The sequence below is a fragment of the Psittacula echo genome (assembly GCF_963264785.1).
Source record: "Psittacula echo genome assembly, chromosome: 5".
NCBI classification, from domain to species: domain Eukaryota; kingdom Metazoa; phylum Chordata; class Aves; order Psittaciformes; family Psittacidae; genus Psittacula; species Psittacula echo.
The window spans coordinates 707,786-721,739 of record NC_137739.1 but is presented as its reverse complement, the minus strand read 5'-3'; the positions used below and the strand labels follow the sequence as shown (position 1 = coordinate 721,739).

At 44.5% G+C, this 13,954-nt stretch overlaps 1 protein-coding gene across 3 annotated transcripts in view; it reads left to right on the top strand.

Annotated features, from left to right (window-relative positions):
* TNRC6A (trinucleotide repeat containing adaptor 6A) overlaps positions 1–13,954 on the top strand; it is a 48,488-nt gene that overhangs the window by 24,780 nt on the left and 9,754 nt on the right. For 2 of the 3 annotated variants that reach the window (XR_013956775.1, XM_080617187.1), the window contains exons 6-15: positions 2,768–2,815; positions 6,233–8,821; positions 9,574–9,738; positions 9,916–10,091; positions 10,275–10,355; positions 10,781–10,832; positions 12,238–12,380; positions 13,043–13,180; positions 13,414–13,542; positions 13,651–13,728. Coding sequence is in view for 2 of the 3 variants with exons in the window: in XM_080617187.1 (XP_080473313.1) it covers positions 2,768–2,815; positions 6,233–8,821; positions 9,574–9,738; positions 9,916–10,091; positions 10,275–10,355; positions 10,781–10,832; positions 12,238–12,380; positions 13,043–13,180; positions 13,414–13,542; positions 13,651–13,728 (3,599 nt within the window). In the remaining variant the exon portion in view is untranslated. The remainder of the gene's footprint in view (positions 1–2,767; positions 2,816–6,232; positions 8,822–9,573; positions 9,739–9,915; positions 10,092–10,274; positions 10,356–10,780; positions 10,833–12,237; positions 12,381–13,042; positions 13,181–13,413; positions 13,543–13,650; positions 13,729–13,954) is intronic. The other variant, XM_080617188.1, reaches the window with a different exon arrangement.

Sequence of the window (13,954 nt, the reverse complement as noted above, 5' to 3'; positions counted from 1 at the left end):
CAAATACCTTCTTATTTTTGTACTTGTATGTTGATGGAACTTCTTCCCACAGATAGTTTCTTCCACACTCAAGGTTTGTTTCTCAGAATTGATGTTCTGTGTACCACAAGGGATGTGACTCCTGGTCCCTTCAGCTAAAAAAGAAGATTTCTGGATAATAGCTGTGATATTTCAAATTGTAGTTCAATTTTGAGCAGTTCTGATTACTTAATCTTGAAGAAGCACATTTAAACTGAAAGTAAACAGAGCGTTGGAAGCAGCTTATCCCTGTGCCCCCTGAGGAATGCTTGATATTACTTGCCAGTATTATTTTTGTCACATCCTGGGAGAACTCTTTACCACTCCACGAAGTCATTTTTAAGTAGTTAATGTTTGGGGTTTTAGTTCACCTGCATAATCTTGTCAATAGTCGGGTTTAAAGTAACCTTTCGTATACTTGCTTGCTTCTAAGATGTAACTTTTTCTCCAGCATATATCCTCTACTGGGCAAGTTTATGGTAGTCAGTAGTGGTTTAGATAAAACCTCACAGGTAAACTGATTCAAGAATTATTACTCTTTATACAACCTGTTAAACCACCTCATTGTATCCAGAGGATTCCTTTGAGCATAGTGTCCTTCATTTCTCTTCTTTTGTGAACACCAGCCCAACAGTTAATCAGTTGGGTTCCCATTTGTGTAGCACGTTCTTCCCAGTTTTGCTTGATTTTGTGCTGCTGTGGCTGGGGGGGCCTTTTAGGCTGGGAGATGCCAACGTGTCCCTGTGCCACAGTGCTACAGCGAGTATCTGGAGACCTCCTTTCCTGGAGTAGTTCTGTGGTTTGAAGAATAGGCTAGTTGTTGGAATAACATGTCCACATGTCGGGCTGGTAACAGAAAGGTTCTGGGAGCCTTTAGGGTGAGAAAGTTTGGCCAAAGCCCTTTCCCATCTTAAGAAAAGGTTTGCATTGTCTGCAGCATCCTATTGGGTCTTCGTTAGCTTGGTGCTGTGCTCTGGGGGACCAGGATCAGACAAATGGGGTTGTGCAGCCAAGGTCTCCTGCCTTGGTGCCGTGTGTCCATATGCTTGGAAGAGCTCTTTCCTATAACCAGGAGTTCCCGGTTTTGTCATGTGCTTTAAGAAATGTAGGGAAGGTGATAATGTAAAGAAAGTGCTTTTCAGTGCTGGATTTTTGTGGTGGTTTCAGACTCCTGTAACGTGGAGGTGGCTGTAGTCCAGCAGCATGTGAGTGGCTTAATGCCTTCTGGAACCTCGGTATCTGAAAGGAAATACCGCTGACATTTGCCTGCCCCAGTCTTGCTCTCCAGTTCCTCTTTTAGCCTCCGATGACAGCTTCTGGGTGCTCTCCTTGTTGTTATCTCCGAAACTCAAAATCTCATGAGATTTGGCATGTCTGTAGATCCCTTGCTATTGAAAGAATATCCACGTGTAGGCCATTTGGGTTGACAAATTTTATACCTTAACACAGTATCTTTGAAGATTAAGTTCTTTATTTTTAAAGCATTATTTAATGGATATTGGGATTGATCTGTATTGTAGGGCTAAAAGGAAAACTGTAGCTTCAAGTGTTGCAGTCAGAGTTGCAGGACTTTGTAATGGCTGCAGGAGTTTGATCTGTCATTCCCTGGCATACCCTGGGGTAGGATCAGTCCCCATTTGCAGCTGGGGTGGTAACTGCTTGGTAGGTGCTTTGAAAGCACCAGTACTGCTAAACTTAGAGTCTTCTTTTAACTGCCCTGGCCACACTAAGTGTTTTAAGTCTTTGGTATTGGAGAAGTTTTTAACTGTACCAATGGTCCACTTGTGTTTTGTGTGGACAATCATTTCCCCTTCTGAAAATGAACCCCCTTTGTTTAGAAGTAAAGCTGAAGAAGGGGTAGTCCTGTGAGTTGTTCTTTTCTGCTGTTCCTAGGACATTTGGCCTATCTCTTTAATAAAGACATGCAGGTGAAGCCCATGGCTTGCAGTACTTGTGAAAAAGATAGTCTGTCCCAAGGTGGTTATTGTAAGAAATCCACATGAGTGGCTCTTTATCAGAACATTTTCATACCCAGTTCAGTTGTTTGCTCTGCTGATATTTCCCCCCTGTACGTAAACTTCACATGAAAGGAAGGTCTTGAATGCTGCCTCGGCATGTTTGCCTCTGCTTTGTAACACGTGGGGCTGGCCAGGTGGTTGTTCCACAATGAAATGATTTATACACTGAACTGATATACTTGCCAGCAGTAATTGCTTACAACTGTGGGACAGAGCAGAACGGGAGAGCAGCGCCGGGCTCCTGGCGTTAGTCCAGTCCCTCAGGTCCTGCTCTGGCCCGAGTGGGTCTCACTTTATCCATGTGCATCTCACAGCAGAGCTGCAAACTGATGTTACAGACAAAGCCTTGGGGAACAAAAGGTTCTTCCTGTAAGTTGACAGATTTTCCTTGGTGAGGGATCTGAGTTAGAAGTGGTGGGGGCTGACTTCATTTAGGAAGCAGTGCCTTAAATATAACAGTTATGGTCTCCAACTGTAGAACTTGTGAATTGGAAGCATTCACTTGGGTTTCATACAGTGCTTATGGGACTCTTAGGAGGAAGAAGCTATGAGGGAGAGCTAGAGGAAAGTTTGTTGTGCACACACTGATGTTAAACCGGAGTTGGACTGTATGTGGCTCCTCAGCTGAACCTCTCCTGAGGAAGGGATGCTAACAGATGAGGAGTGCTCTGGGGGCTGTTGGTACTTTACAGAGTAACACTTCTGTGACTGTCTTGCTTTTCTTTCCATAGGCATGCCTCCCATTCGGGACTTGGTGAGCCACTCCCCTAACCAGTCAGGTTAGCTCTTTACATCTCCCCTTTGCTTTGCCCTGCATGTCTTTGTAGTAGTTACATGTGTCACACAATCTTGTCCAAGTGTTTTATTCATGTTTTTATTCTTTGGCTTCTGTTTTCCAATAGCATGTGCTGTGTGAATGTCTGACACATACCTTCGCTGTGCCATTGCATCCTGCATTTGTTTAAACCTTTTGATTGTCTAAAATAACATCAGAATTCCTACCAGAACAGATGTTTTGACTGTGTGGCACTTCAGCTTTAAAATACTAAGTGTCCTCTATTTTTTACCTTTCTGCTTACATGTTGATTTGCCTCTTTGTGGTATTAAACTGAATAATCTGTGCAAGCCTGTGCTTTAGATTAGAGACATTTCACGGCACTGTGGAGGAAATCATGTCTGGGCCTTTCTGGTTTGAATGCTGAGTTTACACTGGGGTAGCACCTACAGCTCTGCATGTTCCCTGCTGCTGTTTGTCATTGTGAAGAACACTGGCTGTTTATTTTTGGGGTATATTTTGGAGTGAATGTGCTATGTGAGGACGTGGGGACATGCATAGGAAACCACAGAATCTGAGGGTTCTGAAGGGTCCTCAGGAATCATCTGCTCCAACCTTTCTAAGCACAGCATGACCTAGGCTGGACATCCCAGCACCCTGTCCAGCTGATTCTTAACAGTGTCCAACACTGAGGAATGCACGCTTCCCTGGGGAGGTTATTCCAATGACTGGCTGTTCTCGTTGTAAAAACTCTTGCTCTTGGTCCTGTCAGAATCTCCCCAGGAGTAACTTGTACTCATCACTCCATATCTTTCCATGTGACCCCTTGTAAAAAGAGAGGTCTCCATCTTCTCTGTAGCTGCCCTTTAAACACAAACGTGAGGCTAAGGTTTCCCCTGAGCCTTCTGTTCTCCAGACTGAACAGTCCCAGCTCTCTCAGCTTTTACTCGCATGTCTTCCCAGTCCTTGGATTATCTTTGTGGCCCTTCTCTGGACCCTCTCCAGCCTGTCCACAACCCTTCTCTATAGCAAGGTCCAAAACTGAGTACGGGATTCCCAGGCGGGTCTGACAAGCCCTGAGTAGCACAGGTAGTGCTGTGGGGCTGTGAGTGCTGCTCTAGTTCATGTCCCCAATAGGCTGCAGCAGGTGTAGGGGTTGGGAGAACATTTCACATTGCATCTTTTCTGGTTTTAACTTGAAGTTTTTATCCTTCACGTTTTCCCTGAAGCCTGCTCTCAAGGGGAGGTGTTAAACCTCATCTCCTCATCCTCCCTCTTCCCCTGTGTCAGGGAGAGGAGAGGAGGAGCTTGCGGAATGGTCCCTCTTTGGGAGCAGGGTTGGGTGCAGCAGGACTCTGTGCCCTTGCCCTGGCAGCTCTTCTGTCCTTTGGTTCAGTTAGGAAACCACTGCAGAGGCCAACAGCTACAATTGCTCATTCCCGAGGTTGGAGTGCTTTAGCAAGGCACAAACTGGATTGTAAGAAGCTCAGGTTTGTGTAGTTCATTTATGTCCAGGATTTAAACAGCAAAAGTTCAGCTGCAACTTCTGAATAGTCCTGGGGAGAAGCCCAGGCCTGGGCTGCTGTTGGCTGGGTTTGCTGGGCACCAAGGGCAGTATGTTGTCAGCTGGGATTTCTCAATGTTTAGGGTGGTTTTGTGGTATCTGCCAGACACAGAACACCAGAGATAATCTCCTGCTTACTCAGTATTTGTGTTCTTAATCTCAGAACGTTCATGGGGTGTGGAGATTCCAGCAGGGAGATTCCAGAACAGTGGTTCCCACTAGAAAGCACTAACACACGTTTATGTCGAGGAAAAACTGTCAGTCGGGGTAGTTCTGCATGCAGTGGGATCACATTCTGGATGGCTGGAAATCAGTCATTACCTTGCTGTCTGTGCATTGGCTCCTTACAAACTGTGCATCCCGTCTAAGTTAGGATAATAGATCTTTATTAAATACAGGGCTTCTGTTGTTGTGCAGTGAAGGTTTGTTCGCTGTTTCACTCTGTTCTGTACTCATAACCTGTGTCTCTTTCTCCGTGTTGAATTTGGGCTGTTTGCAGCTGTACACTTCAGTGTTGCTTTTCAAATTGATCTGTTACTGAGATGATGTTTTTCAATCCAGATGTTTCATTAGCGCAGCTTTTGGTGCTGTTGATTCTGCCCTTCACGAGAGTGCAGACAACTCTTATCTTTGGTTAGTCTTTTAATACAGGTTAAATGACTTCTTTTCTTTAAACACCAGTGTGAGATTGGAGGTCCTGGGGTTTGTTGGATTTTGCTCAGATATCAGTGGTTTTTCTAGTAACACATTAACAGGCAGGTCCGGGGTTATGTTCAGCTGAAGGAATGTCTCCCAGCTCTCCCAGGGTACGTACATTTTGAATAGCCCAAGTAAAGGCAGAAAAGGGAATATTACAAAGAAGTGTTGTTTACTTGAAAAACCCAACTAAATGTTTTCGTGTGCAGAGAAGCTGCTGCATACACAGCCGTTGAGTGTGCACCAGTGTGGTTATTCTCTCAGCGCAGGCAAATACAAAGTAAAAAGCTCCAGTGGCCTTTTGTACTTGTGCTCCTTTGCCAGCTTCATCACTGCGTTCCGCACGCTTCACTCTTCCATAGTTCCATCTTCTGCTGATGCTTTGATTGAGCAGTCTTGGGGGAGGTCTCTGCATAAAGCGTTGGACACCTGAGATGAGAATTGATGGTGCTTGTTTTGTACCAAATACTCTGTGGTGCCTATATTTACCATGCAAAGTGTGTGAGTGCATTAGGGTCTGTGTCTTCCTGATTCCCACATCACCTTATCTAGTGAAATAGAAGCAGTGGTTCTTAGATAAGTGAGAAGTATCAGTTCAGCCACTTAATCTGAGATTCTGCAGGGCAGAACTTTAGCCTGGTCTTGTGGGGTTTGTATGGGTTGTTGGATAAAAGAAAATCTGCTCAATAACTTAAGAATCCTTCTATGATGTTTTAATGGGGTGGGAAGGTGTTTCTCTGGCTCCTGTCACACAGCAATTGGTGCTGCTAGGTCAGTGTAATATCCTGTTCAGATTTCTGCCTTTCCAAATGTCTTTGATTTTTATGTAGTGTTTAGGGTTTAATGTGGACATGTTTCTAGAAAGTAGTTTAAATCTGAAGTATTTAAATACCCCAGCTGTTTCTCTGGGGAAGAAGACCTGTACCTTCAGGAGTGCTGCTTCTTGCTCTTGTGGGTGCCACTTTGCTTGCTGGTGAGAAGTGTTCTGAGCAGCTGTACTTACCCGGGAGCTTTCTCTGTCATCTGCAGGACTAGAGTGTTCAAATGTGCGAAAGGATTCTTGGCTTAGCATCTTTATGTGTTTATTTTCCTCTTCTGCTTTAATGAAGTAATAATACTAAATTTATAATAATGCTCTTGGACTTTCCCTCTTCCCTTTAGATCTGAACCACAGTGGTCTAGGATCCCATTATGAAAATTCTCACTGGGGACCAGTCTCTTCAAATAGTGACTCCAGCACAAACTGGGATAAAGTTATTGTAGACGGTTCTGACAAAGAAGCATGGCCATCAATCACTGGCAGTGACCCAGAGCTGACATCAGAATGTATGGACACTGACTCTGCCTCTAGCTCTGGGTCAGAGAGGAACCTCGTGATAATGGCTTCAGGGAGCACAGGTGGAGAAAGCGATGGCATTCGGAATGGCATTGGACATGGTTCTCAGAATAAGTTTGTGGTTGGTAGCAACAGCAATAATGTGGGCAATGGAAGTATTAATGGGCCGTGGGGCTTATCTCACGGAACCATAATAAGCACATGTCAAGTTTCTGTGGATGCTCCTGACAGCAAATCTGAAAGTAGCAACAATAGAATGAATGCTTGGGGCACCATAAGCTCTTCATCAAATGGAGGGTTAAATCCAAGCACTTTGAATTCAAATGGCAACCATGGTGCCTGGTCTGTATTGGAGAACAATGGACATGCCCTGAAAGGGTCTGTAGGGAGTGGTAATCCTGGCACAAGTATTCAGTGCAGTACCATAGGTCAGATATCTAACAGTCAGAGTATTAACTCTAAGGTGGGTGGTTCAGCCCATGGTTCCTGGGGAAGCCTTCAGGAAAGTTGTGATTCTGAAGTAAATGGTACAAGGAATGTTTCATTCAGTGGGCAACCTCAAAACCTTAACACTGAAATGAATGGACCAAATAACACTACTAACTTTATGACCTCTAGTTTACCAAACTCTGCTGGTTCAGTGCAGATTAACGAACTGCCTAATAATACAGGGCATGGGGCCTGGCGCGTGAGCACAATGAATCATTCTCAGATTCAGGCCTCTCCAGTTTCAAATGGCACTTCCATTTCTCATCTTAGCAATGGTGAGGCAAAAAATGGTGGATCTTATGGTACTACATGGGGTGCCTATGGTTCTAATTACTCTGGAGACAAATGTTCAGGCCCAAACAGCCAAGCTAATGGTGACACTGTGAATGCAACTCTAATGCAGCCAGGCATTAGCGGGCCTGGCAGCACTAACTTTCAAATCAATGGGAATAAAGGAGGAGGGGTGTGGGAGGCAGGGACAGTCAACTCCCAGAGCATGCCATGGGGAAGTGGGAATGGTGCGAGTGCCGGAGGGAATAGAAGAGGATGGGGGAACCCTGCACAAAACACTGGCACTAACATTTCAAACGGGGAATGGAGTAAACTGCCCAGTAATCAGCATTCCAATGAAAGCGTGAATGGCAATGGCAGGAAGTTTACAAACGGATGGAAGTCTGCAGAGGAGGAGGAGATCAGCAGCCAGAGTCCTGCTGCTCCTCAGCTCTCGGAGCAGAACAGCGCATGGACCAAAGCAGGTACAGCAGACAGCGAGGGCAGCACCGAGAGCTCTGGGTGCCACGAAGATCGAGCCACTGCGGAAGGACAGAACCGGGAGAGAAGGAAAGTTGACCAGCACGCGTTACTCCAAAGCATAGTGAACAGAACTGACTTAGATCCACGTGTCCTTTCCAACTCTGGCTGGGGACAGACTCCAATCAAACAGAACACTGCCTGGGATACCGAAACATCACCGAGGGGTGAAAGAAAAACTGACAATGGGACAGAGGCCTGGGGGGGCTCTGTGACACAGACTTCCAGCTCAGGGGGGTGTGTGGATAGACCTAACCCTAATAATAATGATACCTCATCTGTATCAGGGTGGGGAGATCCAAAGTCTGCTACAAGGTGGGGAGACTCCAAAGGGTCAAACAGCCAAGGGGGGTGGGAAGAAGATTCTGCTGCTACAGTAATGGTCAAGAGCAATCAATCATGGGGAAGTGGCAAAGAGGAAAAGTCATCTTGGAATGACGCACAGAAGATCAAACAGGGATGGGCGGATGGACAGAAGGCCAGCCAGGGTTGGGCAGTTTCTGCCGGTGATAGCTGGGGTGAAAACTCAAGAAGTAACCATTGGGGTGAGGCTAAGAAATCCAGTTCAGGAGGTAGCAACAGTGACAGATCAGTATCTGGTTGGAACGAGCCAGGTAAATCAAATTCTGTTTCCTGGGGAGGTAATAACACAAACCCAAATACTTCTTCAGGATGGGATGAGCCTGCAAAGCCTAATCAGAACCAGGGCTGGGGAGACCCTCCTAAATCCAATCAGCCTCAAGTTTGGGGGGATTCTTCCAAGCCAGTCAACTCTCCAGAGTGGAACAAGCAAGATGTTGGCTCTTGGGGAGCACCGTCTGCCCCGAACAAGCCCCCTGGCTCGGGCTGGCTGGGGGGGCCGATGCCGGCACCGGCAAAGGAGGAAGAGCCCACGGGCTGGGAGGAGCCATCCCCCGAATCAATACGCCGCAAAATGGAGATTGATGATGGAACTTCTGCTTGGGGGGATCCGAGCAAGTACAACTACAAAAATGTGAATATGTGGAATAAAAATGTCCCAAACAGTAGCAGCAGTTCAGACCAGCAAGCACAGGTACATCAGCAGCTACTGTCTTCAAGTGCCATGTCTAGCAAGGAGAACAGTTCGGGTTCTGGTAAGGCTTGGTTTTATGCCCTGTTTTCTGCTAGCTGTAAACCACTTCTTTTGTTCTTGCTTCATATAACAATATTTTAGCTTAAAGTGGAAAGGGGGGTGCCAATGAAGTACCATTCTTAGTTGGGAAAAACACCCAACAGCAATGCTCGTAGACATTGGTATTTTTATGCAGACTGGAAAATCTAGTTTTAAATAGCTTGAGGAGTTAAAGTAACTCAGCTTTACTTGAATTCTGGGATGTGGAAACAGAGGGAATACCTCCTAGTATCTGAGGAATGAAAGTATTTTTCTTCATTTGATTCTAAACCAGTTAAAACCTAATGTTACCAAAGAGCCCCCTCCAAAAGGGGCAGAATGAAGCAGGATGGTTTGTATGGACTCGAGATCAGACTTTCTGATCCTGTAGTTTTGGGAGCAGTGAATAATACTTGGAGATGAGCTTGTGTGGTGCTTATGAAGTATTTTGTGCTCTCTCTTTCAAGTGCAGAGAGGAGTAGCTTAAATATAAGGAGCAGTTCTTAGGAACTTAACATCTTGGACATTTCTGTTACCAAAATGTAATGTTTTACATATGAAATTTGTATTTTTATGATTATTTTTTAACAGCTTACAGTTGTAATATGTATCTGTGCACTAATCTGCTTTTTATTGTGTGTTATGGCTCTAGAAAAGCAAACCACTTGAGTTTCTTTAGGTAGCTTTTATAATCCTGTTTAAAAACGTGCTAGTAACTCGTACTGCTTTAAAAAGGTTGGGGAGAGCCTTCTACTCCAGCCACTACTGTAGATAATGGAACTTCAGCGTGGGGTAAGCCCATGGATACTGGTACTAGCTGGGGAGAGCCCATCAGCGATGCAGCAGGCACCTCTGGCTGGGGAAACACTTCTCTTGGTCAACAGGCTTCAAATAAACCCGGTGAGTGCTTCCTGTGTCATCTCTGAGGAAAGGGTCTGGGGATGGGGAAGCAGCTCTGCAGAAGCTTTATGTTTCTGAGGGCTTATGATCTTGAAGTAAGGACCAAGCTAAGGTCTGCATTGAAGGCAGTCAGCTGCTACTGAAATGCTGAAGTGCTGGGGTTTTTTTCCCAACCAGGGCCTAAATCTATGCAAGATAGTTGGTGTGGAGATGATATGCCATTGACAGGCAGTCGTCAGACCAGCTGGGAGGAAGAGGAGGATGTGGAGATTGGAATGTGGAACAGCAGTTCTTCACAAGAAGCTAACTCATCTTTAAATTGGCCACCGTACATGAAGAAAATGCCCACAAAGGTAATGAGGCGCCTGGGTTGAGGTTTCTGCACTGTTGGCATATCTAAAAGCTGAGTCAGAACAGTGCTGCCCTGAGAGGGGCCATTAAGCTTTAATCTTCATTCATAACGTTCTATGATGTCGTTTTAGCAGTAGGTGGTAAACGTCTTCTGAGCATCACAGGAATTCCTTTCTGTTTTTAAGGGAATAATGAAAGGTGGAAATAAGCAAGATGAAACATGGATCAATCCATTCATTAAGCAATTCACAAGTCTCACTTTTTCAGTAAGTATTTGCCTTTACCTGGCTCTGCTGCCTTCTTACTGTGCTGACTGTAATGCACAGGGAGTAACACACTCAACTGCCTGGGGTTTGTTTCATAGTGCTTTTCTCTTCTCTTTGTCTCCCCTCTGTCACCCACCTCTTTGCTTTGAATCTTCATTAAAAAAAGGCCAGTTGATTAATGAAAAGTGGTTTTGTGACCACCACCCTGGTGTTCACCCGGTAGTCTGGGGTTTCACTTAACGTTACACACGTATTTTGGTGCAATACTGTTTTCAGTTGGGTACCAACTAAAGGGTTTAAAAAAGCATCTGATTTGTCTCTTTTTTCCCCCTTGCAGGTTTGAATATAAATAGTGTTATAGGAATCTCTTTGGGTTAGCTTTAAAAAATATTACTAAGTAATTATGATTCATTTTATTACTTCAGAGAGAATCACCAGAAGAAACCATACAGAGCAATAAGATGGACATGTCTGGAGGTAAGGCTAGGAGAGCCAGCCTGGCTTTTATTGCTTTCCTTCCCAGTCTCTCTTTTAGTTTATATCCTTCTGTAAATTACTTTTCAAAAACTATATATATCATGTATATAGCTACAGCTATATATAGTTAAATATGCTTCCCTAAAGAAGAGGAATACCCTTGTAAAGAAAAAACCTGTGTGTATGTGAGTAATGCTACACACATGGATCACCTGGTTGCTCTAGTGATATTCCCTGTAAATCAAGCTGAGCTGACATGAAGGAGTGTTTTCAGGGTGTGGTGGTTTTCCTTCTTGCAGTGTAAGTATCTGCCTTGCCCTCGGGATACATCCTTCACTCCACACAGACACGTTCCGAATCCCACAGTCCCTCATTGTGGTTCGTTCTTGGAAACACATTCTCAGTTCTAGGAACTAAATTAATACTGAGCAGTTATTTCAGAAGCGTTTAAACCGGAGTGTGAAATGACTTGGGTGCAGTTCTGCTTTTATTTGAATCCAGTGACTGTTACGATTCCTCCAGCAAATAAAAACCAGCGTAATTCTGTAATACACTGATATTATAATGATAGAATTCTTATTTAAAAGTATCTGTGGCACTGTACTGTTTATTGGAGTTGCATTCTTCTTACTCCCGTATCAAATTGGGTATTTTCACTTTTAGGTTCACGGTCTAATTGTGTAAAGAAATTGTTCTTTGAATTTTAGATTTGAACATTAAGGGGAAGCCCCACATTTAAATTATTTCTTTTTTCAATTTTGAGTTTAAAACATCAGTTTTGGAAGTAATTCTCTTGCACTGAATGCAGTGAAAGATTCAATGGACCCTTTTTTACTGCTTACATTTTGATCTTGTAGCTTGCCTAGAATTCAGGAGAAGATAACTTCGTATTTGCTTTTAATAAACACGAATACTCTGTATTTGTGAAGGTTTTTGTTTGGTTGGGCTTTAGCTAATAGGGTTTTTTGTTAACTGAATCAAATTAAAGGGCTTCTGAAATGCTACGCGAATGTAGGGATGTGATAAAGCTACTACTTCAAAGCCAAAACAATGCTTTTTGCTTCCAAACCAGACACGTGGCATTCACAACTGGAAACTCCAGTTTGAGCAATTAAACTTTCTTGGTTTTAAGAACTGAGAGCAACATTTTTGTGGAGTCCAGCAAAACCTGCTGACGCCGTGCTGATGCCAAGTTCTCAATTGTCTATACCCATTGATCCATAGTGTTTCCTTTCCCTTTTTAGTAAAGCCCAGAGAGTTCAAAGCTAAACTGGTGTTTTCTTTCATTAGTCTCTAGCTTGAGAGCAGCATCAGTGCAGCTCTTCAGAAGCACAGGCTGGTTGCGGGCGTCTGGAATACTGCAGGATCCTGCAGCGCTGCAGTCACCTCTCTCACGTTTTCCCAGGGTTATTGCCAGATAAGCGGATGGAGATGGATAAGCACGGCCTCAGTGTGGGAGATTACAACCGTGTGGTTGGAAAAGGCCCTGGTTCTCGTCCTCAGATTTCCAAAGAGTCTTCCATGGATCGCGGTCCTTACTTCGATAAGGTCGGTAGGTGTCCCGCTGGTGGACACTTTAAACTTACTTGACTCTGCATTCGGAGCAGTTACCTGTGTGCTCCTTAGCTTTCTGCATTTAGTGGAGGGGAAAACCGGGGCTTTCTTGTTAATCCATAAGAGATGTTTGTTCTTTTTAACTTACTGACATATGATACTAAGCACTTTCTGTAGCCCCTTTGCAGTGCAGATGACTAACCTGATCTCTTTTGTTTTCTGCCTGTTTCCTGCTGGTGCTGGACTGTCTGTGACTCTTCCCTTCTGTTCCTGCCAATGGTTTCTCCCTTCTGCTTGCTTGCTGGCTGGGTGTTGCGCATCGGTTTGTCTGTCCCATCAGGATGGCATTGTAGCAGACGAGTCCCAAAACATGCAGTTTATGTCCAATCAAAACATGAAGCTTCCCCCTTCAAATAATGCACTACCTAACCAAGCCCTTGGCTCCCTAGCAGGGCTGGGTATGCAAAACTTGAATTCTGTTAGACAGGTAAGGCTGTGTGCATATCCTTGGCATGTTACTTGACAGCATTTAATGCCTTTTGATATAACATCCTACCTATGTGATTGATATGTACTTAATTTCTAATTCAAATGCATAGGGGTGGGCGGAGCAGCAGAAGAGGTTTGCTGTCACTCACTGTTCTTCCTTTCCACAGAATGGCAATCCCAGTATGTTTGGTGTTGGTAATTTAGCAGCACAGCCCAGGAGCATGCAGCAGCCTCCAGCACAACCTCTTAATTCATCTCAGCCTAATCCACGTGCTCAAGTGCCTCCTCCATTACTATCCCCTCAGGTAATAAAGTACATAAAATATTCTGGGTGTAAACTACCAAAATGCTGCTTCAGAAATTTGGGGCTTGTTTATGGGTGTTGCTGATGTTTATTCTGTCAGTATATGAAAGGGCTTTTGGCTTGGGGAGTGTTTCAGAAACTAGGCAGCTGGTGACAGAGGTTATGATATCCTATACCCAGTGTACCTGGTGGCACGTTACTGTCAGTTACTCTTCATTCTGGTCTGTTTTGCAGGTTCCAGTATCATTACTGAAGTATGCACCAAACAACGGTGGCCTGAGCCCACTTTTTGGCCCACAACAGGTAGCCATGTTGAATCAACTGTCCCAGTTAAACCAGCTTTCTCAGATCTCCCAGTTACAGGTAAGCCACCAGAGCTGGTCCCTCGGTTCTGTTTGAAAGTCTAAGTAGAGACTTCACGGCAGCTCTAAACTATTCTCACAACCACCACCACCAAACACTGTCTCCTAGCGGTTGTTGGCTCAGCAGCAAAAAGCGCAGAATCAAAGAAGCATGCCTTCTGGTGGTCGTCAACAGCAGGAGCAGCAGGTAACAAACCCCTTTATTATTCACTTCTCAAGCTAGCTTTAAAACCTCTTCATTGTCTGAGCTGCCTTTCTTGTTAGAAATGCCATTAAAGTGTGCAAGAGTGAATGGAGTTTTGACAAGCTCTAAAAAAAAGGCTTAGCTTAAGGCTGGGCTGGGCTGTGCTGTGCAGAGGTGCACAGAGCACAGAGATGCATTTCCTGATCTTTCTTTAAATGTGAATAAGCTT